Consider the following 15,133-nt stretch of genomic DNA (forward strand, 5'->3'; position numbering starts at 1 on the left):
CTCATTCCCTACAACAACCCTTGAGATGAGTTAGGCTGAAACAATATGACTGACCCGAAGTCATGTCCTAGGTACCGGTTTCTTTTCATTTTTTCTTCGTCCCGTCTCACAAAATTCTTCAAAACTTTAAACAGGTCCCATTTGTAAATCCAATATTGGAAAGTTATTCAAGTCACTTTGTTTTTATTAGTACATCTTTTTTAATTGTTAAGACATCCGCCAGTTTCATTTGTGTATCCAGTGTGGCATCTTTTTCTGTATCATTCTTGTAGCCTGTCACTTTAAAATCTAATCAGACTTTGTCTTGTCCAATAAAACTTGTTTCTCTTCTGTAACACATTTTAAATACCATCTAAAATGGCACATTCTTAACTTCTGAATCCATTATTCACATATATTCCTCTATAACTAGCTGCCAGTAACTTGGTAGAATGAATTGCATACAAATTAAATAAATAAATATGCCCAATGTTGGAGTATTTTGCTTCAATTCTGTATTAGTAAATCAAATTTAAGTGCTCTTCTCCTTTAATTGTAACCTTTAGTTCCTTCTGGTTCCCTCTGGTGCCCAACCTTCAAAACCCCATCCAGGTTTTTTGGGGGGACGGGGAGTAAAGAATTTATGATCATTTGGATTTTTGTGATTAATTTGAAAACTTATTTCAAATTCATCTGGATCCTTAGTCCACTTGTAACTTTCCTGCCAATATTCTAATTACCAGTTTGCTATTTATTCCAAAAAGACAATTTTTAAAAGTTCTTATATTTTTATTTCAAAATTCTTTTGCTGAAGATTGAAGGAAACTCACACACTAAATGCTATAAAACTTGTTGATTCAGAGGTTCCTAATAGTTGAAAAGCAATAAGTAATTTAAGAAAGTGATTAAGAAATGAGGCTCAGTGAACCTTATGTATATTCTAGACATTATGGCTGTAAGTTTGGTTGAACCCTCTTGACTCCCAGTTGCTCAACTCACAAGTAGACCACAAAAAATTCAGATCCTGTAGTCTACTCACAAGGAGCAGCTATCCAGAGTCACTGCTCCTTCAAGGACATTTACGTCACCATGCATCCTCACTAGAAGTCCATTTTTTCTTTCTATTTTCACTATTTAATAATGTAAGCTGTACAGAGTTGCCTCATGCTTTGGAGCCAAAAAGCAAGTATTAGTTTATTACAAAATTCCAAAATTAAAGGGGCAAGTATGATCTTGAAGGAAAAGACATTTTTGTTCTTAATCTTGTGGCATTCCTTTAGCATATTTGCAGGATGATAGTATCATATTGTCATTCCTTCTTAATGTGTACACCTTGAACAGACGTGCAAAAGGGGGGGGATTATTTAAAAAACTACTTTCACAAACACTGTGAAACATATTTAATAACATGACCAAAAGTATCTACAGAAATAAAATTTAAAGATAAAACACACAGCTGCTTTGAAGACAAAGGAATGTTTCTTTTCAGTGTTATTGACTACAAGATTAATTTCTGTTGCCAAGATGATTAATTATAAGAACACTGGTACAAAAATAATTTATTGACAAATAAATTGTTTAAAGTCAAAGTAATTCATAAAATTATAGAAACATACAGTACACCCCCCTCACATTTTGTAAATATTTAAGTATAACTTTACATGTGACGACACTGAAGAAATGACACTTGGCTACAATGTAAAGTAGTGCATATATAGCTTGTATAACTGTAAATGTGCTGTTCCCTCAAAGTAACGCAACACACAGCCATTAATGAAGCAGAGCATGATCCCCTCTCTTCGGAGACTGGGCTGCAGGGCAGTATTCCAACCTGATAACCCCAAACACACCTCCAAAACGACCTCTGCCTTGCTAAAGAAGCTGAGGGTAAAGATGATGGACTGGCCAAGCGTGTCTCCAGACCTAAACCCACTGAGCATCTGTGGGGCATCCTGAAACGGAAGGTGGAGGTGCGCAAGGTCTCTAACATCCACCAGCTCCGTGATGTCGTCATGGAGGAGTTGAAGAGGACTCCAGTGGCAACCTGTGAAGTTCTGGTGAACTCTATGCCCAAGAGAGCTAAGGCAGTGCTGAAAAATAATGGTGGCCACACAAAATAATGACACTTTGGGCCCATTTGGACATTATCACTTAGGGGTGTACTCACTTTTGTTGCCAGCAGTTTAAACATTAATGGCTGTGTGTTGCGTTATTGTGAGCGGACAGCACATTTACAGCTATACAAGCTGTACACTCACTACTTTTACATTGTAGCCAATTGTCATTTCTTCAGTCCCATGAAAAGATATACTTAAATATTTACAAAATGTGAGGGAGTGTACTTACTTATGTGATATACTGTATAATCACTTTCCTAGTTAAAAACTCTCTGAAGAAATTAAAAATGAATAAATTCAAATAGAAATTAAAAGCCTTTTATGAATAATCTTGATACACTATTTTACTCCCTTAACTTTGTTTCATTAGCCTGCATGCATGCAGGTATTTTTCACTTCAGCATAATTCAGCTAGGGAATTTCTGTGACTTTCAGTAAATGTATGTAAACAATATTTGTGTCTCTTTAAAAATGATTTAGCATTTACTTTTATTCTGTGAAAAGAGTGAATGGGTTAGTGTGTTGGAAAAAAATGTTCAGAAACAGAAAATACACTTCATTACTTCTTTGAGGTTATTTCTACATGTATGTTAGATAAGTGGGTAATGTTTTTATTGCAGCAGTTAGGTGATTTGCTGCTCAGAAGAAATACTTAAATTTAGCTTGATAATTTTAAGAGCACTTCAGGTTTGTTTCTGTTTTCTTTCTGAAAAATTAAAATACTGACAGTTTGTGCCCCCAAGGTTTAACAACTAAAAACCCAAAACTCTTAGAATTAAAATCAACAGCGAGGCACATTAAAGAGCAGAAACAAGTAACAGAATTGAACAAATTAAAAAAGTTATTAAAGGATATTCCAAATTTAGGTCTATATTTACATTACGAAATAAATTTAAAAGGATCAAACCAACTTTACAAAAGCATTTCCTCTTCAGTTCTTCCCTCTTCTCTTTGCACCTTCTTACAAGTTATAAATTTTGTTGGTGTTTCGCCTTAGAACAGCTAACATGACAGGTAATGACACCTCTTTGAGACAGGCAATCTCTTTCACTGTGTGCAGAGCTACACCAGGATGAGAAAACCGGCTAACACTTTTTGGCACCTAGGAAAAAAAGGGAGCTTTAGACAAAGAACAGATTTCAACTCTAGATATAAGTACTAATCAGAAAGTAGGTTTAACACGTAACAAATTATTACTGTATTTTTTGCACTATGACACTCTGGACCATAAGACACACCTAGGTTTTGTGGATGAAAACAAGAAAAAAATTCTGCCTCTGCCTACCAGCATTCATTGGTATTCATCTGGCTAGTGTTCTTACAGCAAACAGCTTGGTCAGCTTCAGCACATTATCGCAGTGCGATTTAGCACGAGCAGTTAATTGGCAGTTGGATCAGCCTCCCGGAATAATGCCGATCAACGGTTCCAGGCTGTGGGGATCTCTGCCACCCATTGCTGCCTCCATGTGTCCCATTTTTGGACTGTTTTAGGTGGCAGGGATTGCTGCCACCTATCACTGCCGATTGCCATTTGCGAATGAAGGCGAACCCTGGTGGTGAGTGGTGGTGATCCCCACTGCCTGGAATGGGCCAAAAATGGGATGCACGGAGCCTAACAACGGGGCACACGGAGACCAAAATGGGATGCGTGGAGGCCAAAAATGGCCGTGGGGGGGGGGGGGGGGCTGCAGGTGGGCGGGACTTTGGCAACATTCGTTCTATAAGATGCATAGACATTTCCACCCACTTTTGGGGGGCAAAAAAGTGTGTCTTATAGTGCAAAAAATATGGTATATCTTGTATTAGATGTAGTCCTTTCTATAAGTCCTGTCTTTCTACTGTTGCAAACAAACAATTGTTTTGATTAAAAATGTGTATAGCAACATGTAAAAAATCATGCAACTGCTAACAGACTTATCTACCTATTTCCTTTTACTGGCAGAAACTGACATCTCCTCCAAAAACGTTTGGTTATCAATATATTAATGTGCAACTGATAGCAATTTCAGCCTCAAGTTTCACTTCTCTTACAACAGGGGTCCCCAGCCTCAGAGCCACGGCCCACTACTGGGCCGTGAACTGTTCGGAACTGGGCTGCCTGAAGTGGCAGGCGAGACAGTGGGCATCCTCACTTGTGCGAGCAGCAATGAGCAAGTCCACCACTTGTGTAAATGGAGTTGTGCCCACATATATACTTGCCCACCGTCCAATACCCCATCCGCCGGGCCACGAAGCCAGAAAGGTTAGGGAACTCTGTCTTACAGCATTCAGTTACCCTCAAGTTCCCCGCCTATGAAATTTTTCAATTTCTATCCTCCTATATACAGCACAGTATGGCTAAAACAGTTACCACCCCAAAACAACTTCTTGTCATCTCATGTGAACCACTATTATTTCCAAGCTATTAACCTCACCTTATTCCAACTGAAATGTTGCCTTCATGTAGCATGCTGTTTAAGGAGCTGCTGTATAGCCGCAATGTGCTACTAGGTGCAGTGGCAATGTATTAAGTTAAAATAGATTCACGCAACCTTTCATCCTTCTGAGGTCGGTAAAATGAGGATCCAGATTGTTGGGGGCAATATGCTGACATTTGTAAACCACTCAGAGAGTGCTGTAAAGCACCATGGGGTGGTGTATAAGTCTAAGTGCTATTGCTATACTACTTTTGTTCTTCAAGACTCATTAGTTTTAGGAAACATTTGCAGGCAGTTCTCAGTTAACAATTCATTCAGCAATCGTTTAGTTACAGTGAAGATGAACCAATGTAACTTGACTGATTCCCTAAAGTTATGGTTGTTACAGAGCTTCCATGACTACATAGCCAAAATTTGGGTGCTAGGCAGCTTATTTGGACTTAAAACCAGAGGGGCACTTCTCTCATACACCTATTTTCCCCCCAACATCTCTGCCCTTTTAAATGCCCTGCACAGCATCATTCCTCAGCAGTGGTGGCATTGCTGGAAATGAAATAGAAGCACAGGGCTTTCAGCAGTCTCAACCAACTATTATCACCCCAGGGCTTCTACTTCAGCCCAGTACTGCTATCCTTTATTGCTGAAGAGTGTTACCTCAAGCCCCATGCCGCAGCCAGTCAGAGCTTAGTCCCAGCCATTGCATGCTCCACAGGACGTGCGTGCCCACTTGATCTTTGCCACCTTTCTTCTGCTGGTCACAAGGCACACCCAACCATGTGCTATTCAAGGCAGCTGCTGGCCTTTCCAGAACTTCTTCTCAAGGCCATGTGCATGTGTCTCCAAACTATGTGCTGCCTCGTTATTATGCTTCAGAAAGACTCTTGAGGCCTTCTGAAAAATAATGAGGCCATGGGCATTTGGGGGAAGTGTGGGCGCAGCTTTCTCTGAGCTTTTGGAAGGTCTCAAAAATCTCTTAAAGCATCTTGAGGAGGCAGCATGCAGTTTGGAGAACTGTATATGTAGCGTCGGAAAGGCTTGACATGGCCAGAGCTATCTTGCATATCTTGCTGGGAGCAACAGGGCCTGTGAAGCACAGATTGGTGGGGACGGCTGGGGTTTGTGCTGTGGGGCGGGTTGTGGTGCAGGGCTTGAGGTCTGGCACCCTTCAATGGTGCCAGCAGTGCTGCAGCATTACTGGTACTACCATCCTGAACTGCAGGGCGGAAAAAAAGACAGAGATAGGAGGGACATGGGGGAGGAATTAAGACAGTCCCTGACCTTATCAAGGCTTCAGTCGGAGATGGACCAAACTGGGAATTGCTTGGATCATGGTGGCTTCTCACCTAACTACTGGTGGTATTTAGTTAATGACAGCAACAGAAACTGCTGATATTGCTGTCATTAAGCAATGCAGTCAGGTGACATTGCACTTTATGCCATCAATTATCGACAGAAATTCCAGTAAATATTTCTGTTTCACTGAGGACTACCTATGAGGCTTACATTCTACCTGTTCCATTTGCATTAACTGTTCAGAAATTTGAACTATCAATACTGGTTGAGGTATTACATTTTTTCATACTAAGTAAATTATGTAACATTAGCACAAATGAATATATAATATACCATGGATTAGAAATAATTTCATTTAATACATAAACTATGTAGTTGTTAAGGACCATTTTGCCTCTGCTTTATTTCTTTGCATATCATAAAAATTCAGCAATGAAGGCAGAATTAAATTTAGATCTACTTTTAATTCTATTTCTACAAATACACTGATTTCAGTTTTTACTGGATATGGAAAGCTTTGAACTAATGGAATCTTTTGGTGCCTGTAATATTGTAATATCTTTGTTATCAATCTTATGTTACAGTTTTCTGAGATATCACTTGCATCAACTATTTTATTACAAATTAAGAGAAAAAGTAATGTCAGCCTTTTCACATTTCAAAATCTCATTTTCTATCTGAGGTCTTTCCCTCTCAAAAACAAACAAAATCTTAATTCAGTATAAACAGTGATAGTGGATGTATTTTTAAAACCAATCTTACCTGCCGAGGAAGAAAATAAGGTGCATCTGTTTCTACCACTATTCTACTTAATGGGATTTTTCGAACAGATTCTCTAGCCTCAATTGCTGATGGGTAAGACAGCAACGCGGTGAATCCAACAGTTAGATTTGGAAAGTAGTCTAAAAGTGGTTCAATGACATTATACCTGCCAGTGAAGCAATGCCTATGAAGGGATCAAAAAGAATGGTCATCCCACTATGTCAAACGAATAACCAGTAACAAATAAACACTAATGAAGGTCATACTAAAGACTTGACAAAATAGTTATGCAGCATGGTAGCTGCCATTTCAGTAATTCTTTTTTGGTATGAAAACCTTTAATCAAAATTATCTTGAATGGAAGCAATTATTTATGGAATCTTATTTCAATTAAATTCTTTCATTCAGATTATGGTTTCATTTTCAGCTTTGATTTGTGAGTTAGAAGACTCCATGGGGAAAAAAGTATTTGATGCATAAGATAAAGATTCACCTTGCACATATGTGCTAGTCGTTCCCGACTCTAGGGGGCGGTGCTCATCTTTCAAAGCTGAAGAGCCAGCGCTGTCCGAAGATGTCTCCGTGGTCATGTGGCCGGCATGACTAAACGGCGAAGGCGCACGGAACCGTTACCTTCCCACCAAAGATGGTTCCTATTTTTCTACTTGCATTTTTACATGCTAGGTTAACAGAAGCTGGTACAAGTAACAGAAGCTCACTCCGTTACGCAGCGCTGGGGATTCGAACCACAGACCTTTCTGATCAACAAACTCAGTGTCTTAGCCACTGAGCCATCATTGATGCTTAGCTGTCCATAAACTGTAAGATCTTGGCAACTGAAATTTCTTATTTTTTTAGAATTTTTCAAAGGTGTTATCTACATCTCATGGTAGTATTCTAATCAGGCAGACTGTTATTCCCCTCAAGATTCAATTACTGTTTTTTAAAAAAATAATAATAACAGGAATGATACAACTTAAGAACACAGTACAATTACCTGTGTATTTTGTAGTCTTTTGGTACACATTTTTTCATGATTTCTAATAGATCACCATCAGCATCTCTGCAGTGTATAACCAAAGGCTTCTTTAAGGAAACAGCTAGATTCAGTTGCCTCTCAAAAACCTGAAGCAAGTAAAAAGCAGCACACCTTCAAATGCCATTACAACTGCCCTGAGAACAAAAGTAAGACATGGGGGAAATATGCTAGCATTAAGCACAGCCTTTTATAATGTAACCAAACCAAAGCATATTATGAATACTTAAATTCAAGAAATATTGGACTGTTTTCAGTTATTTATCACGTTTACCATTTTAGGACAGCATTGCATACACAGTATTTCTCTGGAAATAGCACTTCACAATGATTCAAGAACTCATTCTGAAGTAAAAAAAAAAAAAAGGCTCTGAATTTGTCACAATGATTCAACAATCCACTCCGGAGTAAAAAAAAAGATTCTGAATTTGTAATGTTCTGACCTTAGGTTTGAAACTGGTACTTTGAGCAGTAACTGGGGCCATTTAAGCTCAGAATATGGTTGGATACTTCCAGCAAGACCATAATAGTTGCTTTGAATTTGAAACAGAGCAATTTGATTTCAAAATTTGGCATTTGGGTTCAAAACTTTTTGGTTACTTCTGCAATCCACCACTCATTGTTTATTAAAACTATTATCACCTTCAGTGGTCTGACAAGGTATTTTGTCTAAAACCAGTTAAATCAATGCAATTACTGTTAAGTATTACGCAATTATAAAACATCTTAACACAGTTTAGTATAAAAATTTACCTTATGCTGCGTTGAAATTTCTGTACTACATTTATGAGAGTAATCCAGTCCTATTTCGCCAAAGGCAATCGCTTTGGGGTGTCTCATTGCCTGCAAGATATTTCTTTCATGAAGTTCTGTGTAATAACGAGCAAAATGCGGATGGCAGCCAAATGCCCCCCAAACCATGTCTTCTTTTAATAAATCTTCCCACAAGTTGTTTTTTAAAGTACGAGGGTCACAAAAATCAGCTATGCAGCCCTGAAATTCTTTAGGAAAAGTGCCACTATATATTTTCCTAAATTCAGAAAAAGAACCTCTGAAATCTGTTTTTGAATATAACATGTCCAAATGACAGTGCGTGTCAATAAACCCTTCTTCTAAATATTTGGGCAAACTTCTAGGAAAATCCTGGTTTACAAAATTATTAGTGAAAGAATGTGACTTGCGTGATGAGAAGATGGGAACATATGATCCTATTTCCATACTATGACGTCTTTTTTTCTCTTTATAGTCCAATAACGAACCATATAACCACTCTCTCTCTTGCATACTTTCCACTGAAGGTTTTTTATCCTTCGTTGTATTCACTGAGCGTTCTAAAGAAATATCACAGAGATTATTGGAATATGAGGTGTTTTCAGTGGGGCTTGAAAAAGAATGTGTTGGCTTTGGACTGCTTGTCCAGTATTTTGTATAATCACTCATTTTCTGACTGTATAAATGAGGAGGATACATCACAAATTCTGTCGTTGACAATGACATTTCCTTTGGTTCTGAAAGATTGTGGTTAGGGATGGAATCTTCTTGTGAAAAAGTAACCAGTGATTCTCCATCTTCTGTGTCGGACCAAATATTTTCAGCTGAAAGCTCTTTCTTGGGCTCCATAAACTGAAAAAAAAGGAGGGGGATCCATTTAAGATGAGCATGAAAATAATGATGAAAATTATTCAAAAATCTATTTTTTTCTATAACAATATTTAAAATGACAGCCATGTGATCCCTACCCTCAGCAGCTTCCCATGCAGTATATCCAATGACCGGACTGTCCCTAACCTTTCCAAAATGTTCCAGTGCAATACAATTTTCCAGCAGGTCAATACAATCTTCCCACTGACCTCCCTTCCCTCTCTAACCTGAACTGCTGATAGACTTACTAAGCATCTAAAACCAGTTGTTCTAAGAGTTTACTTTGAACACTACTCTTATTGGGCATGCCACAGTTCTACAAGGAAGATATAACTATTCTCATAGTAAAAAAAAAAAAAAGAGAGAAAATTGCTGTAGTAAAGAAATAAAAAAATAACATCTAAAGCTAGATTATTTCGTGGCACGACAAAACCGCGCTCGACTAAGCCGCGCCCGATTAAACCGCGTCGCTGACGTCATCAACAGGGCGACAACAGCGAGTGCGGAGAAAGAAGGGCACTTTAAATAGCACTTTGAAAGCAAGCCGATTCAACTTAAGGTAAGGGTTAGGGTTAGGTTTAGGGTTAGGTTAAGGGTTAGGGTTAGGTTTAGGGTTAGTTTAAGGGTTAGGAATAGGTTAAGGGTTAGGTTTAGGGTTAGGTTAAGGGTTAGGGTTAGGTTTAGGGGGGTTAGGTTTAGGTTTAGGGGTTAATTTTAGGTTTAGTGTTTACAGCGTGCTTCTGTCTCCGCGCTGTTGATGACGTCAGCTACGCGGTTTAGTCAAGCGCGGTTTTGTGGTGGAACCAGATTATTTATGTCATTAAGGCAAATAGTTGGAAGTAATATGATTCATTAAGTGTAACTCATTCTGAATAATTTAGGGTCTACTAAGGACGTCTGACTAAAATATGTGTATTAATAACTTGTTATCAGAAAGTCTTAAAAATCATGCAACTTGAAACCTCCCAGAAAAGCTAACATAGTCTCAAACTGAAGCTAATTTGTGAATGTATGTTTGTCATAGAAATAACATTTCAGTAAAAAATATAGATCTTCTGTGTATGTGGAATCACATTTCTATCTACCACTTAAATCTCCCACAATTGTGCCACTTCTAAAAGTCTACATAATTAGAACCCTTAAATATTTTATCAATTAAAGTGACTCTCTTGATACTTAAGTCTGCTATAATTCTTGCACTATCTATGTAAAGAATAATGAAAAGCTGAGGGCATTTTAGAACATTTCCAGACTAAGTTGTAAATGTGTTTTCATTCAATTTAGGTTTTTTTAGATTTGGTTAAAATAGCGACATTAATATTATTTAATAATTATGTTTTTTAGAAATAGCCTTCTAATAGGTTAATGTTTTACCTTTCGATCTGTTTCTGAATCATCCATTAACACTGATTCTTGAGAGGATTCAACAGTTGTCTGGAAATTCACAAACTTCTCTGTGGCATCACTTTGTGCACTGGATGAAATGGAGGAAATACATTGGTCTTTTGTTATGTTTTTTTGTTTTGCAGAAGCACTAATGCCTTTTATAAGAGCTTTCTGATTGTTACTATTCTGCTTGGTCTCTTCGGCTTCACATTTTGAATTTTCAACTATGCTTCTCAAGTTGGTTTCTGATTTCCCCCATTTTTTTTTACTTTGGCTAACAAAAATATTCCCATCAGAGATTTTACTTAGCTGTTTAGGAGAGACTTGTTCATCTTTTTGCCCTCCAATTTGTGAACAGCTAGACTTGCTTTTAAATTTGTGCTCTGAGCGGCTATTTTCTTTCTTCGTTTTACTCTGCCCAACATCTATTTTTTCTTTTACTGAAACTTGCGAGTCATCTGATCCCTGATAAACTTCTACTTCATCTTCATAACTTGATCGTATGTGAACGTATTTGGAAGTAACCACTGGTTTGGAAAGTTCTCTTGTGTTACACTTAGTTTTATTTTCTCTTTTTGTAGAAGCTTTTTCAACATTGGAATCTTCTTGCACATCAAGTTCATTCTCAAGTCTTGACAATCGATGACTTTCCTTTGACCTAACCAAAGGTTTGGCAAGTTCTCTTACGCTATATTTAGAACTTTTGTCTTCTGTGTCTTTCAGAGTCTTCTTAAAGCTGGAAGTCTGTTGAAGTTCCAAATCATATTCAGATTTTGATCGTTTATGTCTATGTTTTGAACCATGCCTTGGTTTGGAAACTTTAACACTATGCCCAATTTTATTATCTGTTTTTGTAATTGCTTTCTCAGTGTTGGGATCCAGTTGAAAATCTGTTTCATGCTCTGGTCTTGATATTGTGGAAATTTGTGTCAATCCAGTTCCTGGTTTAGAAATCTCTTTTGTACTGTACTTCAAAGTTTTATTTTCTTTTTGTGGAGTAGCTTTTTTGAAGTTGGAGTCCTGCTGAAGCTCTGTTTTTTTTTCAAATCGCAATTCTGCAGAGCTTTCTGATTTCAATAAAACCTTCTGAATGTTGGATTCTTGGTCTTTTTCTTCTGAACTTGACATTAGAGATACACGTCTTGAACTGCCATCTGACCAACATGATTCTTTATTGCCTTGCTTAACAGAAATATTAATACGTTCCTTTGGTGCAGTTTTCAAGCAATGTGATTTGTTTCCAGTTTGTTGCTCTTTAATTTCTGATACAACCGAAAATTGTCTCATGCTGTTAATTGAACCAAGTTCCTCTTCTTTAGAAGGGCTTTCCTTATGAATTCCATTTAAAGATGGTTTTCTTCGGGCTTGCAATTGTCCCCCTAATATACCGAGCAGAGCTTTACGATATATTAATCGAGATCCCTCATCCTGATCTTGGCCTTTTATTCTTTTCCGGCCACATTCAGCCAGCCACTTTTCTTTTAAATCATTTTTTCTTTCAGGGACTGCTGCAATATTTATTCTTGCATCACTGCAATCTTCTTGCTTGATCTAAATAGTAAAGAGTAAGGTAAGCTTCATAAATTGTAAGTAAAAGCCAACTCACAAAACTATTTAGCTCACACTAGGTTAGGGAGCAATGGCCATGTTCATCAGTAATAACAATACTGAGATTTGAAGTAATTATTGTTTATTGGCTGTACATTATATGTTGCTACAGAAATGCTCTTTCCTCTTACTTGGCTCCTAACCCTGCCAGAATCCGAAACTTGCCATGTCACCAGGGCTCCTGTCAATCTACTCTTAAATACAAAACTGCAAGTCAACATTTGTTCTTTTGTTTACAGTTACTTACTACAATGGCTGTAACCAGACAAAATAATTTAGATGATAACATAAACTTATCAAATTCTAGTTAAGTTAAATGTTTCTGCTAGTAGGAACAAAATTGCTAGAGAAGTAAACTCATAAAAAAAATAATCTAATATTTATTAAAGACTGTCAGAAAACAAAAAATATATCTAGGATATATAATTTAAAAATATTTTTGAAGTCTAAATACTTCAAAAAATTACAAAATGAAAGCCTAATGATAAAAGTGGAATTATCCTCCAAAGGAATCGAAGGTTATCAAAATACAGCATAATGTATTTAGTCAACTATGGGATTTTTGAGGGCGTTCATCACTAAAGCCTTACAAAACAGCACTGTATAACAAATAACTGCAGAGTAATAAAAACATCTAAAAATCAACAGCAACATCTATATTCTAATTTCCTCTGCAACTACTTTTACTCAGCAATTTCGGTTGCCACTTAACACACCTTTAGTTTCAGGGATTCCCGAGGGGAAAATGCCACATTTTTCGTCTCCATGTCGGAAGCAGTGGGCTTTGTGAGGAAGGTTTTGCTGAGGACAGGAGGCTCTTGCCCACCGCCGCTGATATCATCATCTACTTCAAATTCATCAGAGGAAGAATCCGCGGCAGCGAACGAAGTTCGGGAGAACTCCCTGCAGGAAAAGACCGGGGAGAAAACGCGGGTGTTCCCAAACGCGGCCGGCCCGCTGACGCCGGGACTTCCGCGAGCAGGCTGGGCCGGTGCTTCGGCGATCTTGCTGAATTTCGCAGGTGAGCTTGCAGCGAAGCCGTCCCACTCGATTTTGCGTCTCCTGCTCGGCTGCATCGGGGCTAAATTATCTGGATATTAAAACGGGGAGGAGAGGGGTGGGTTAGAAAAGGGAATCTTTAAACACATTTCCGCTTGACTGGTGCAGTCGCTTTATTTAAAAATATTATATATATACATACACACACACACACACACACATATATATGGTTTAAATATATATATTTAAATAATTATTTAATTATATATATATTTAAACCTCGCATCAACCGAAAATGCAAATAAAGGACCATTAGAGAACGCTAAAAAGGGTCTCCCACCTTTATACGCGCGATCTCGGATAAAACGACCGTCAACAAAAGCCATCTTTAACGCCAAAGTATAGGAGAGGGGGCGCGGATCCGCTCAGCAGCAGAGCGCCACGGCCCTTTCCCGGGCCCATCTCAGGGGCGCCAGGCGCACCCACCCTCCTCCAGCCTCCTTCTGCGAGAGAAGCAACACCCGGGAAGTGGGGTCGCGGGGAAGACAGGCGGAGGGCCACCCTGGCAATGCCCAGAAGGCTACTTCGCGACGAGCCCGAAAGGAGAAGAAGAGGATCGCGCATAACCTTCTTCCAGGCCTTGGCCACGGCCGCCGCCGCCGTCCGCTCATTGGTCGATTCCGGCCACCTCCGCTCGCGAGCCCGCCCTTTGACGAGTCGCCCGGCTGAATCCGCTTCCCGATACCTTCTGGCGGCCTCCTCCCGCCGCGCGCCACTCCCCCCCCCACTCCGAGAGACACCTCCCCAAAAGCGTCCGGGATTGCGAAGGGGGGGGGGGCTCGGAAGCCTTCGAAGCTGGAAAAGCTGCCTTGACTTGGAGGCCTGAGCCTGGAAGGGCGGGGCTTTAGTTTCAGGTCACGTGGGTGCTCGGATGGCAATAGGTGTGAGCCGTTTGAACGGCCGCTTCTGGGAAAGTGAAAGTAGTGGTAGTTTTGTCCCAAAGGTGCTTTTTTTTTTTTTTTTTTTTTGAAGAGGCAACTGGACTTCCTGGTTTTTCTTTGAAAACGTTTCGCTTCTCACCCGAGAAACTTATTCAGCTTTGGCTTCATGGTGGGTGAATGGAAGGATTTATGTTTCTTTGCAGACAGAACAAACAAAAAACTCAATGGCTCGCTCGCTGTTTTTCTGTCATCAATTTATTATGTTTCTAAATGCATTTTTCCTCAATCCTGTTGCTGCCTCTGGGTCCTCATTACCACCAAATGTAGATCAGGGATATCCAATTTGTGAAAACATTTTAGACTTGTGAATTCCCAGTACACAGGTCTTATAGAGGTTCAGTTTGGATACACCTGCTGTGGGCCAATGGAAAGAACAGCATTTGCCAAATTTGGAGAAAAGGGAGAATTATTTTTCCTCTTCTTCCAAGCACTATTTATCTACTTATGAAATGTCCTCCTCTAAGGCAGTGGTTCCCAAACTTGGCAACTTTAAGACTTGTGGACTTCAACTCCCAGAATTTCCAGCTAGCTCTTCTGGCTGGAGAACTCTGGGAGTTGAAGTCCACAAGTCTTAAAGTTGCCAAGTTTGGGAACCACTGCTCTAAGGAGAGCTCCTCTGCCTCTCCCTCAGTGAAATAGGACTAATGATGCCTCCAGCTGGTACTGAGATAAGAGAAATTTCCACAGTGTCTATTTCAGGATAAAAGGGGACAGAAGAAGCTATGGCAGATTATCTTGCAAGAAACAGCTAGGAATACCATTGTGCTAGATATTTGAGTGTAGTCATTTATGGAGTAAGTGGAAGCTATATACAGGTGAAACTCGAAAAATTAGAATATCTGCAAAAGTTCATTTATTTCAGTAATGCAACTTAAAAGGTAAAACTAATATATG

General features: G+C 39.0%; 1 protein-coding gene across 4 annotated transcripts; it reads right to left on the reverse strand.

The window, feature by feature from the left end:
* Nucleotides 1-1,105: 1,105 nt before the first annotated feature.
* LOC116503246 lies at nt 1,106-14,135 on the reverse strand. Of its 4 annotated transcripts, none has more exons than XM_032209516.1 (7): nt 13,579-14,134; nt 12,956-13,329; nt 10,620-12,182; nt 8,358-9,227; nt 7,566-7,693; nt 6,569-6,752; nt 1,106-3,198 (listed from the first exon to the last, which is right to left on the reverse strand). In XM_032209516.1, exons 1-7 carry the CDS (start codon nt 13,622-13,624, stop codon nt 3,058-3,060), a joined length of 3,306 nt encoding a protein of 1,101 aa, XP_032065407.1. In that variant the 5' UTR covers nt 13,625-14,134; the 3' UTR covers nt 1,106-3,057. The 4 variants fall into 4 exon arrangements, with proteins under 4 accessions (XP_032065407.1, XP_032065408.1, XP_032065409.1 ...); XM_032209517.1 differs by having other exon boundaries at nt 13,866-14,133; XM_032209518.1 differs by lacking the exons at nt 1,106-3,198; nt 6,569-6,752 and having other exon boundaries at nt 7,610-7,718; nt 13,579-14,135.
* Nucleotides 14,136-15,133: the final 998 nt, after the last annotated feature.

The sequence above is a fragment of the Thamnophis elegans genome, chromosome 2 (assembly GCF_009769535.1).
Source record: "Thamnophis elegans isolate rThaEle1 chromosome 2, rThaEle1.pri, whole genome shotgun sequence".
NCBI lineage: Eukaryota > Metazoa > Chordata > Lepidosauria > Squamata > Colubridae > Thamnophis > Thamnophis elegans.

Excerpts from the sequence above, each read along its gene's own strand:
- LOC116503246 (XM_032209516.1), bottom strand. The coding sequence starts at position 13,624 with ATGGCTTTTGTTGACGGTCGTTTTATCCGAGATCGCGCGTATAAAG. Across the intron at positions 13,330-13,578 it reads CCGAGATCGCGCGTATAAAG|ATAATTTAGCCCCGATGCAG; the intron begins GTGGGAGACCCT and ends TTTAATATCCAG. Across the intron at positions 7,694-8,357 it reads AAATTTCAACGCAGCATAAG|GTTTTTGAGAGGCAACTGAA; the intron begins GTAAATTTTTAT and ends TACTTGCTTCAG.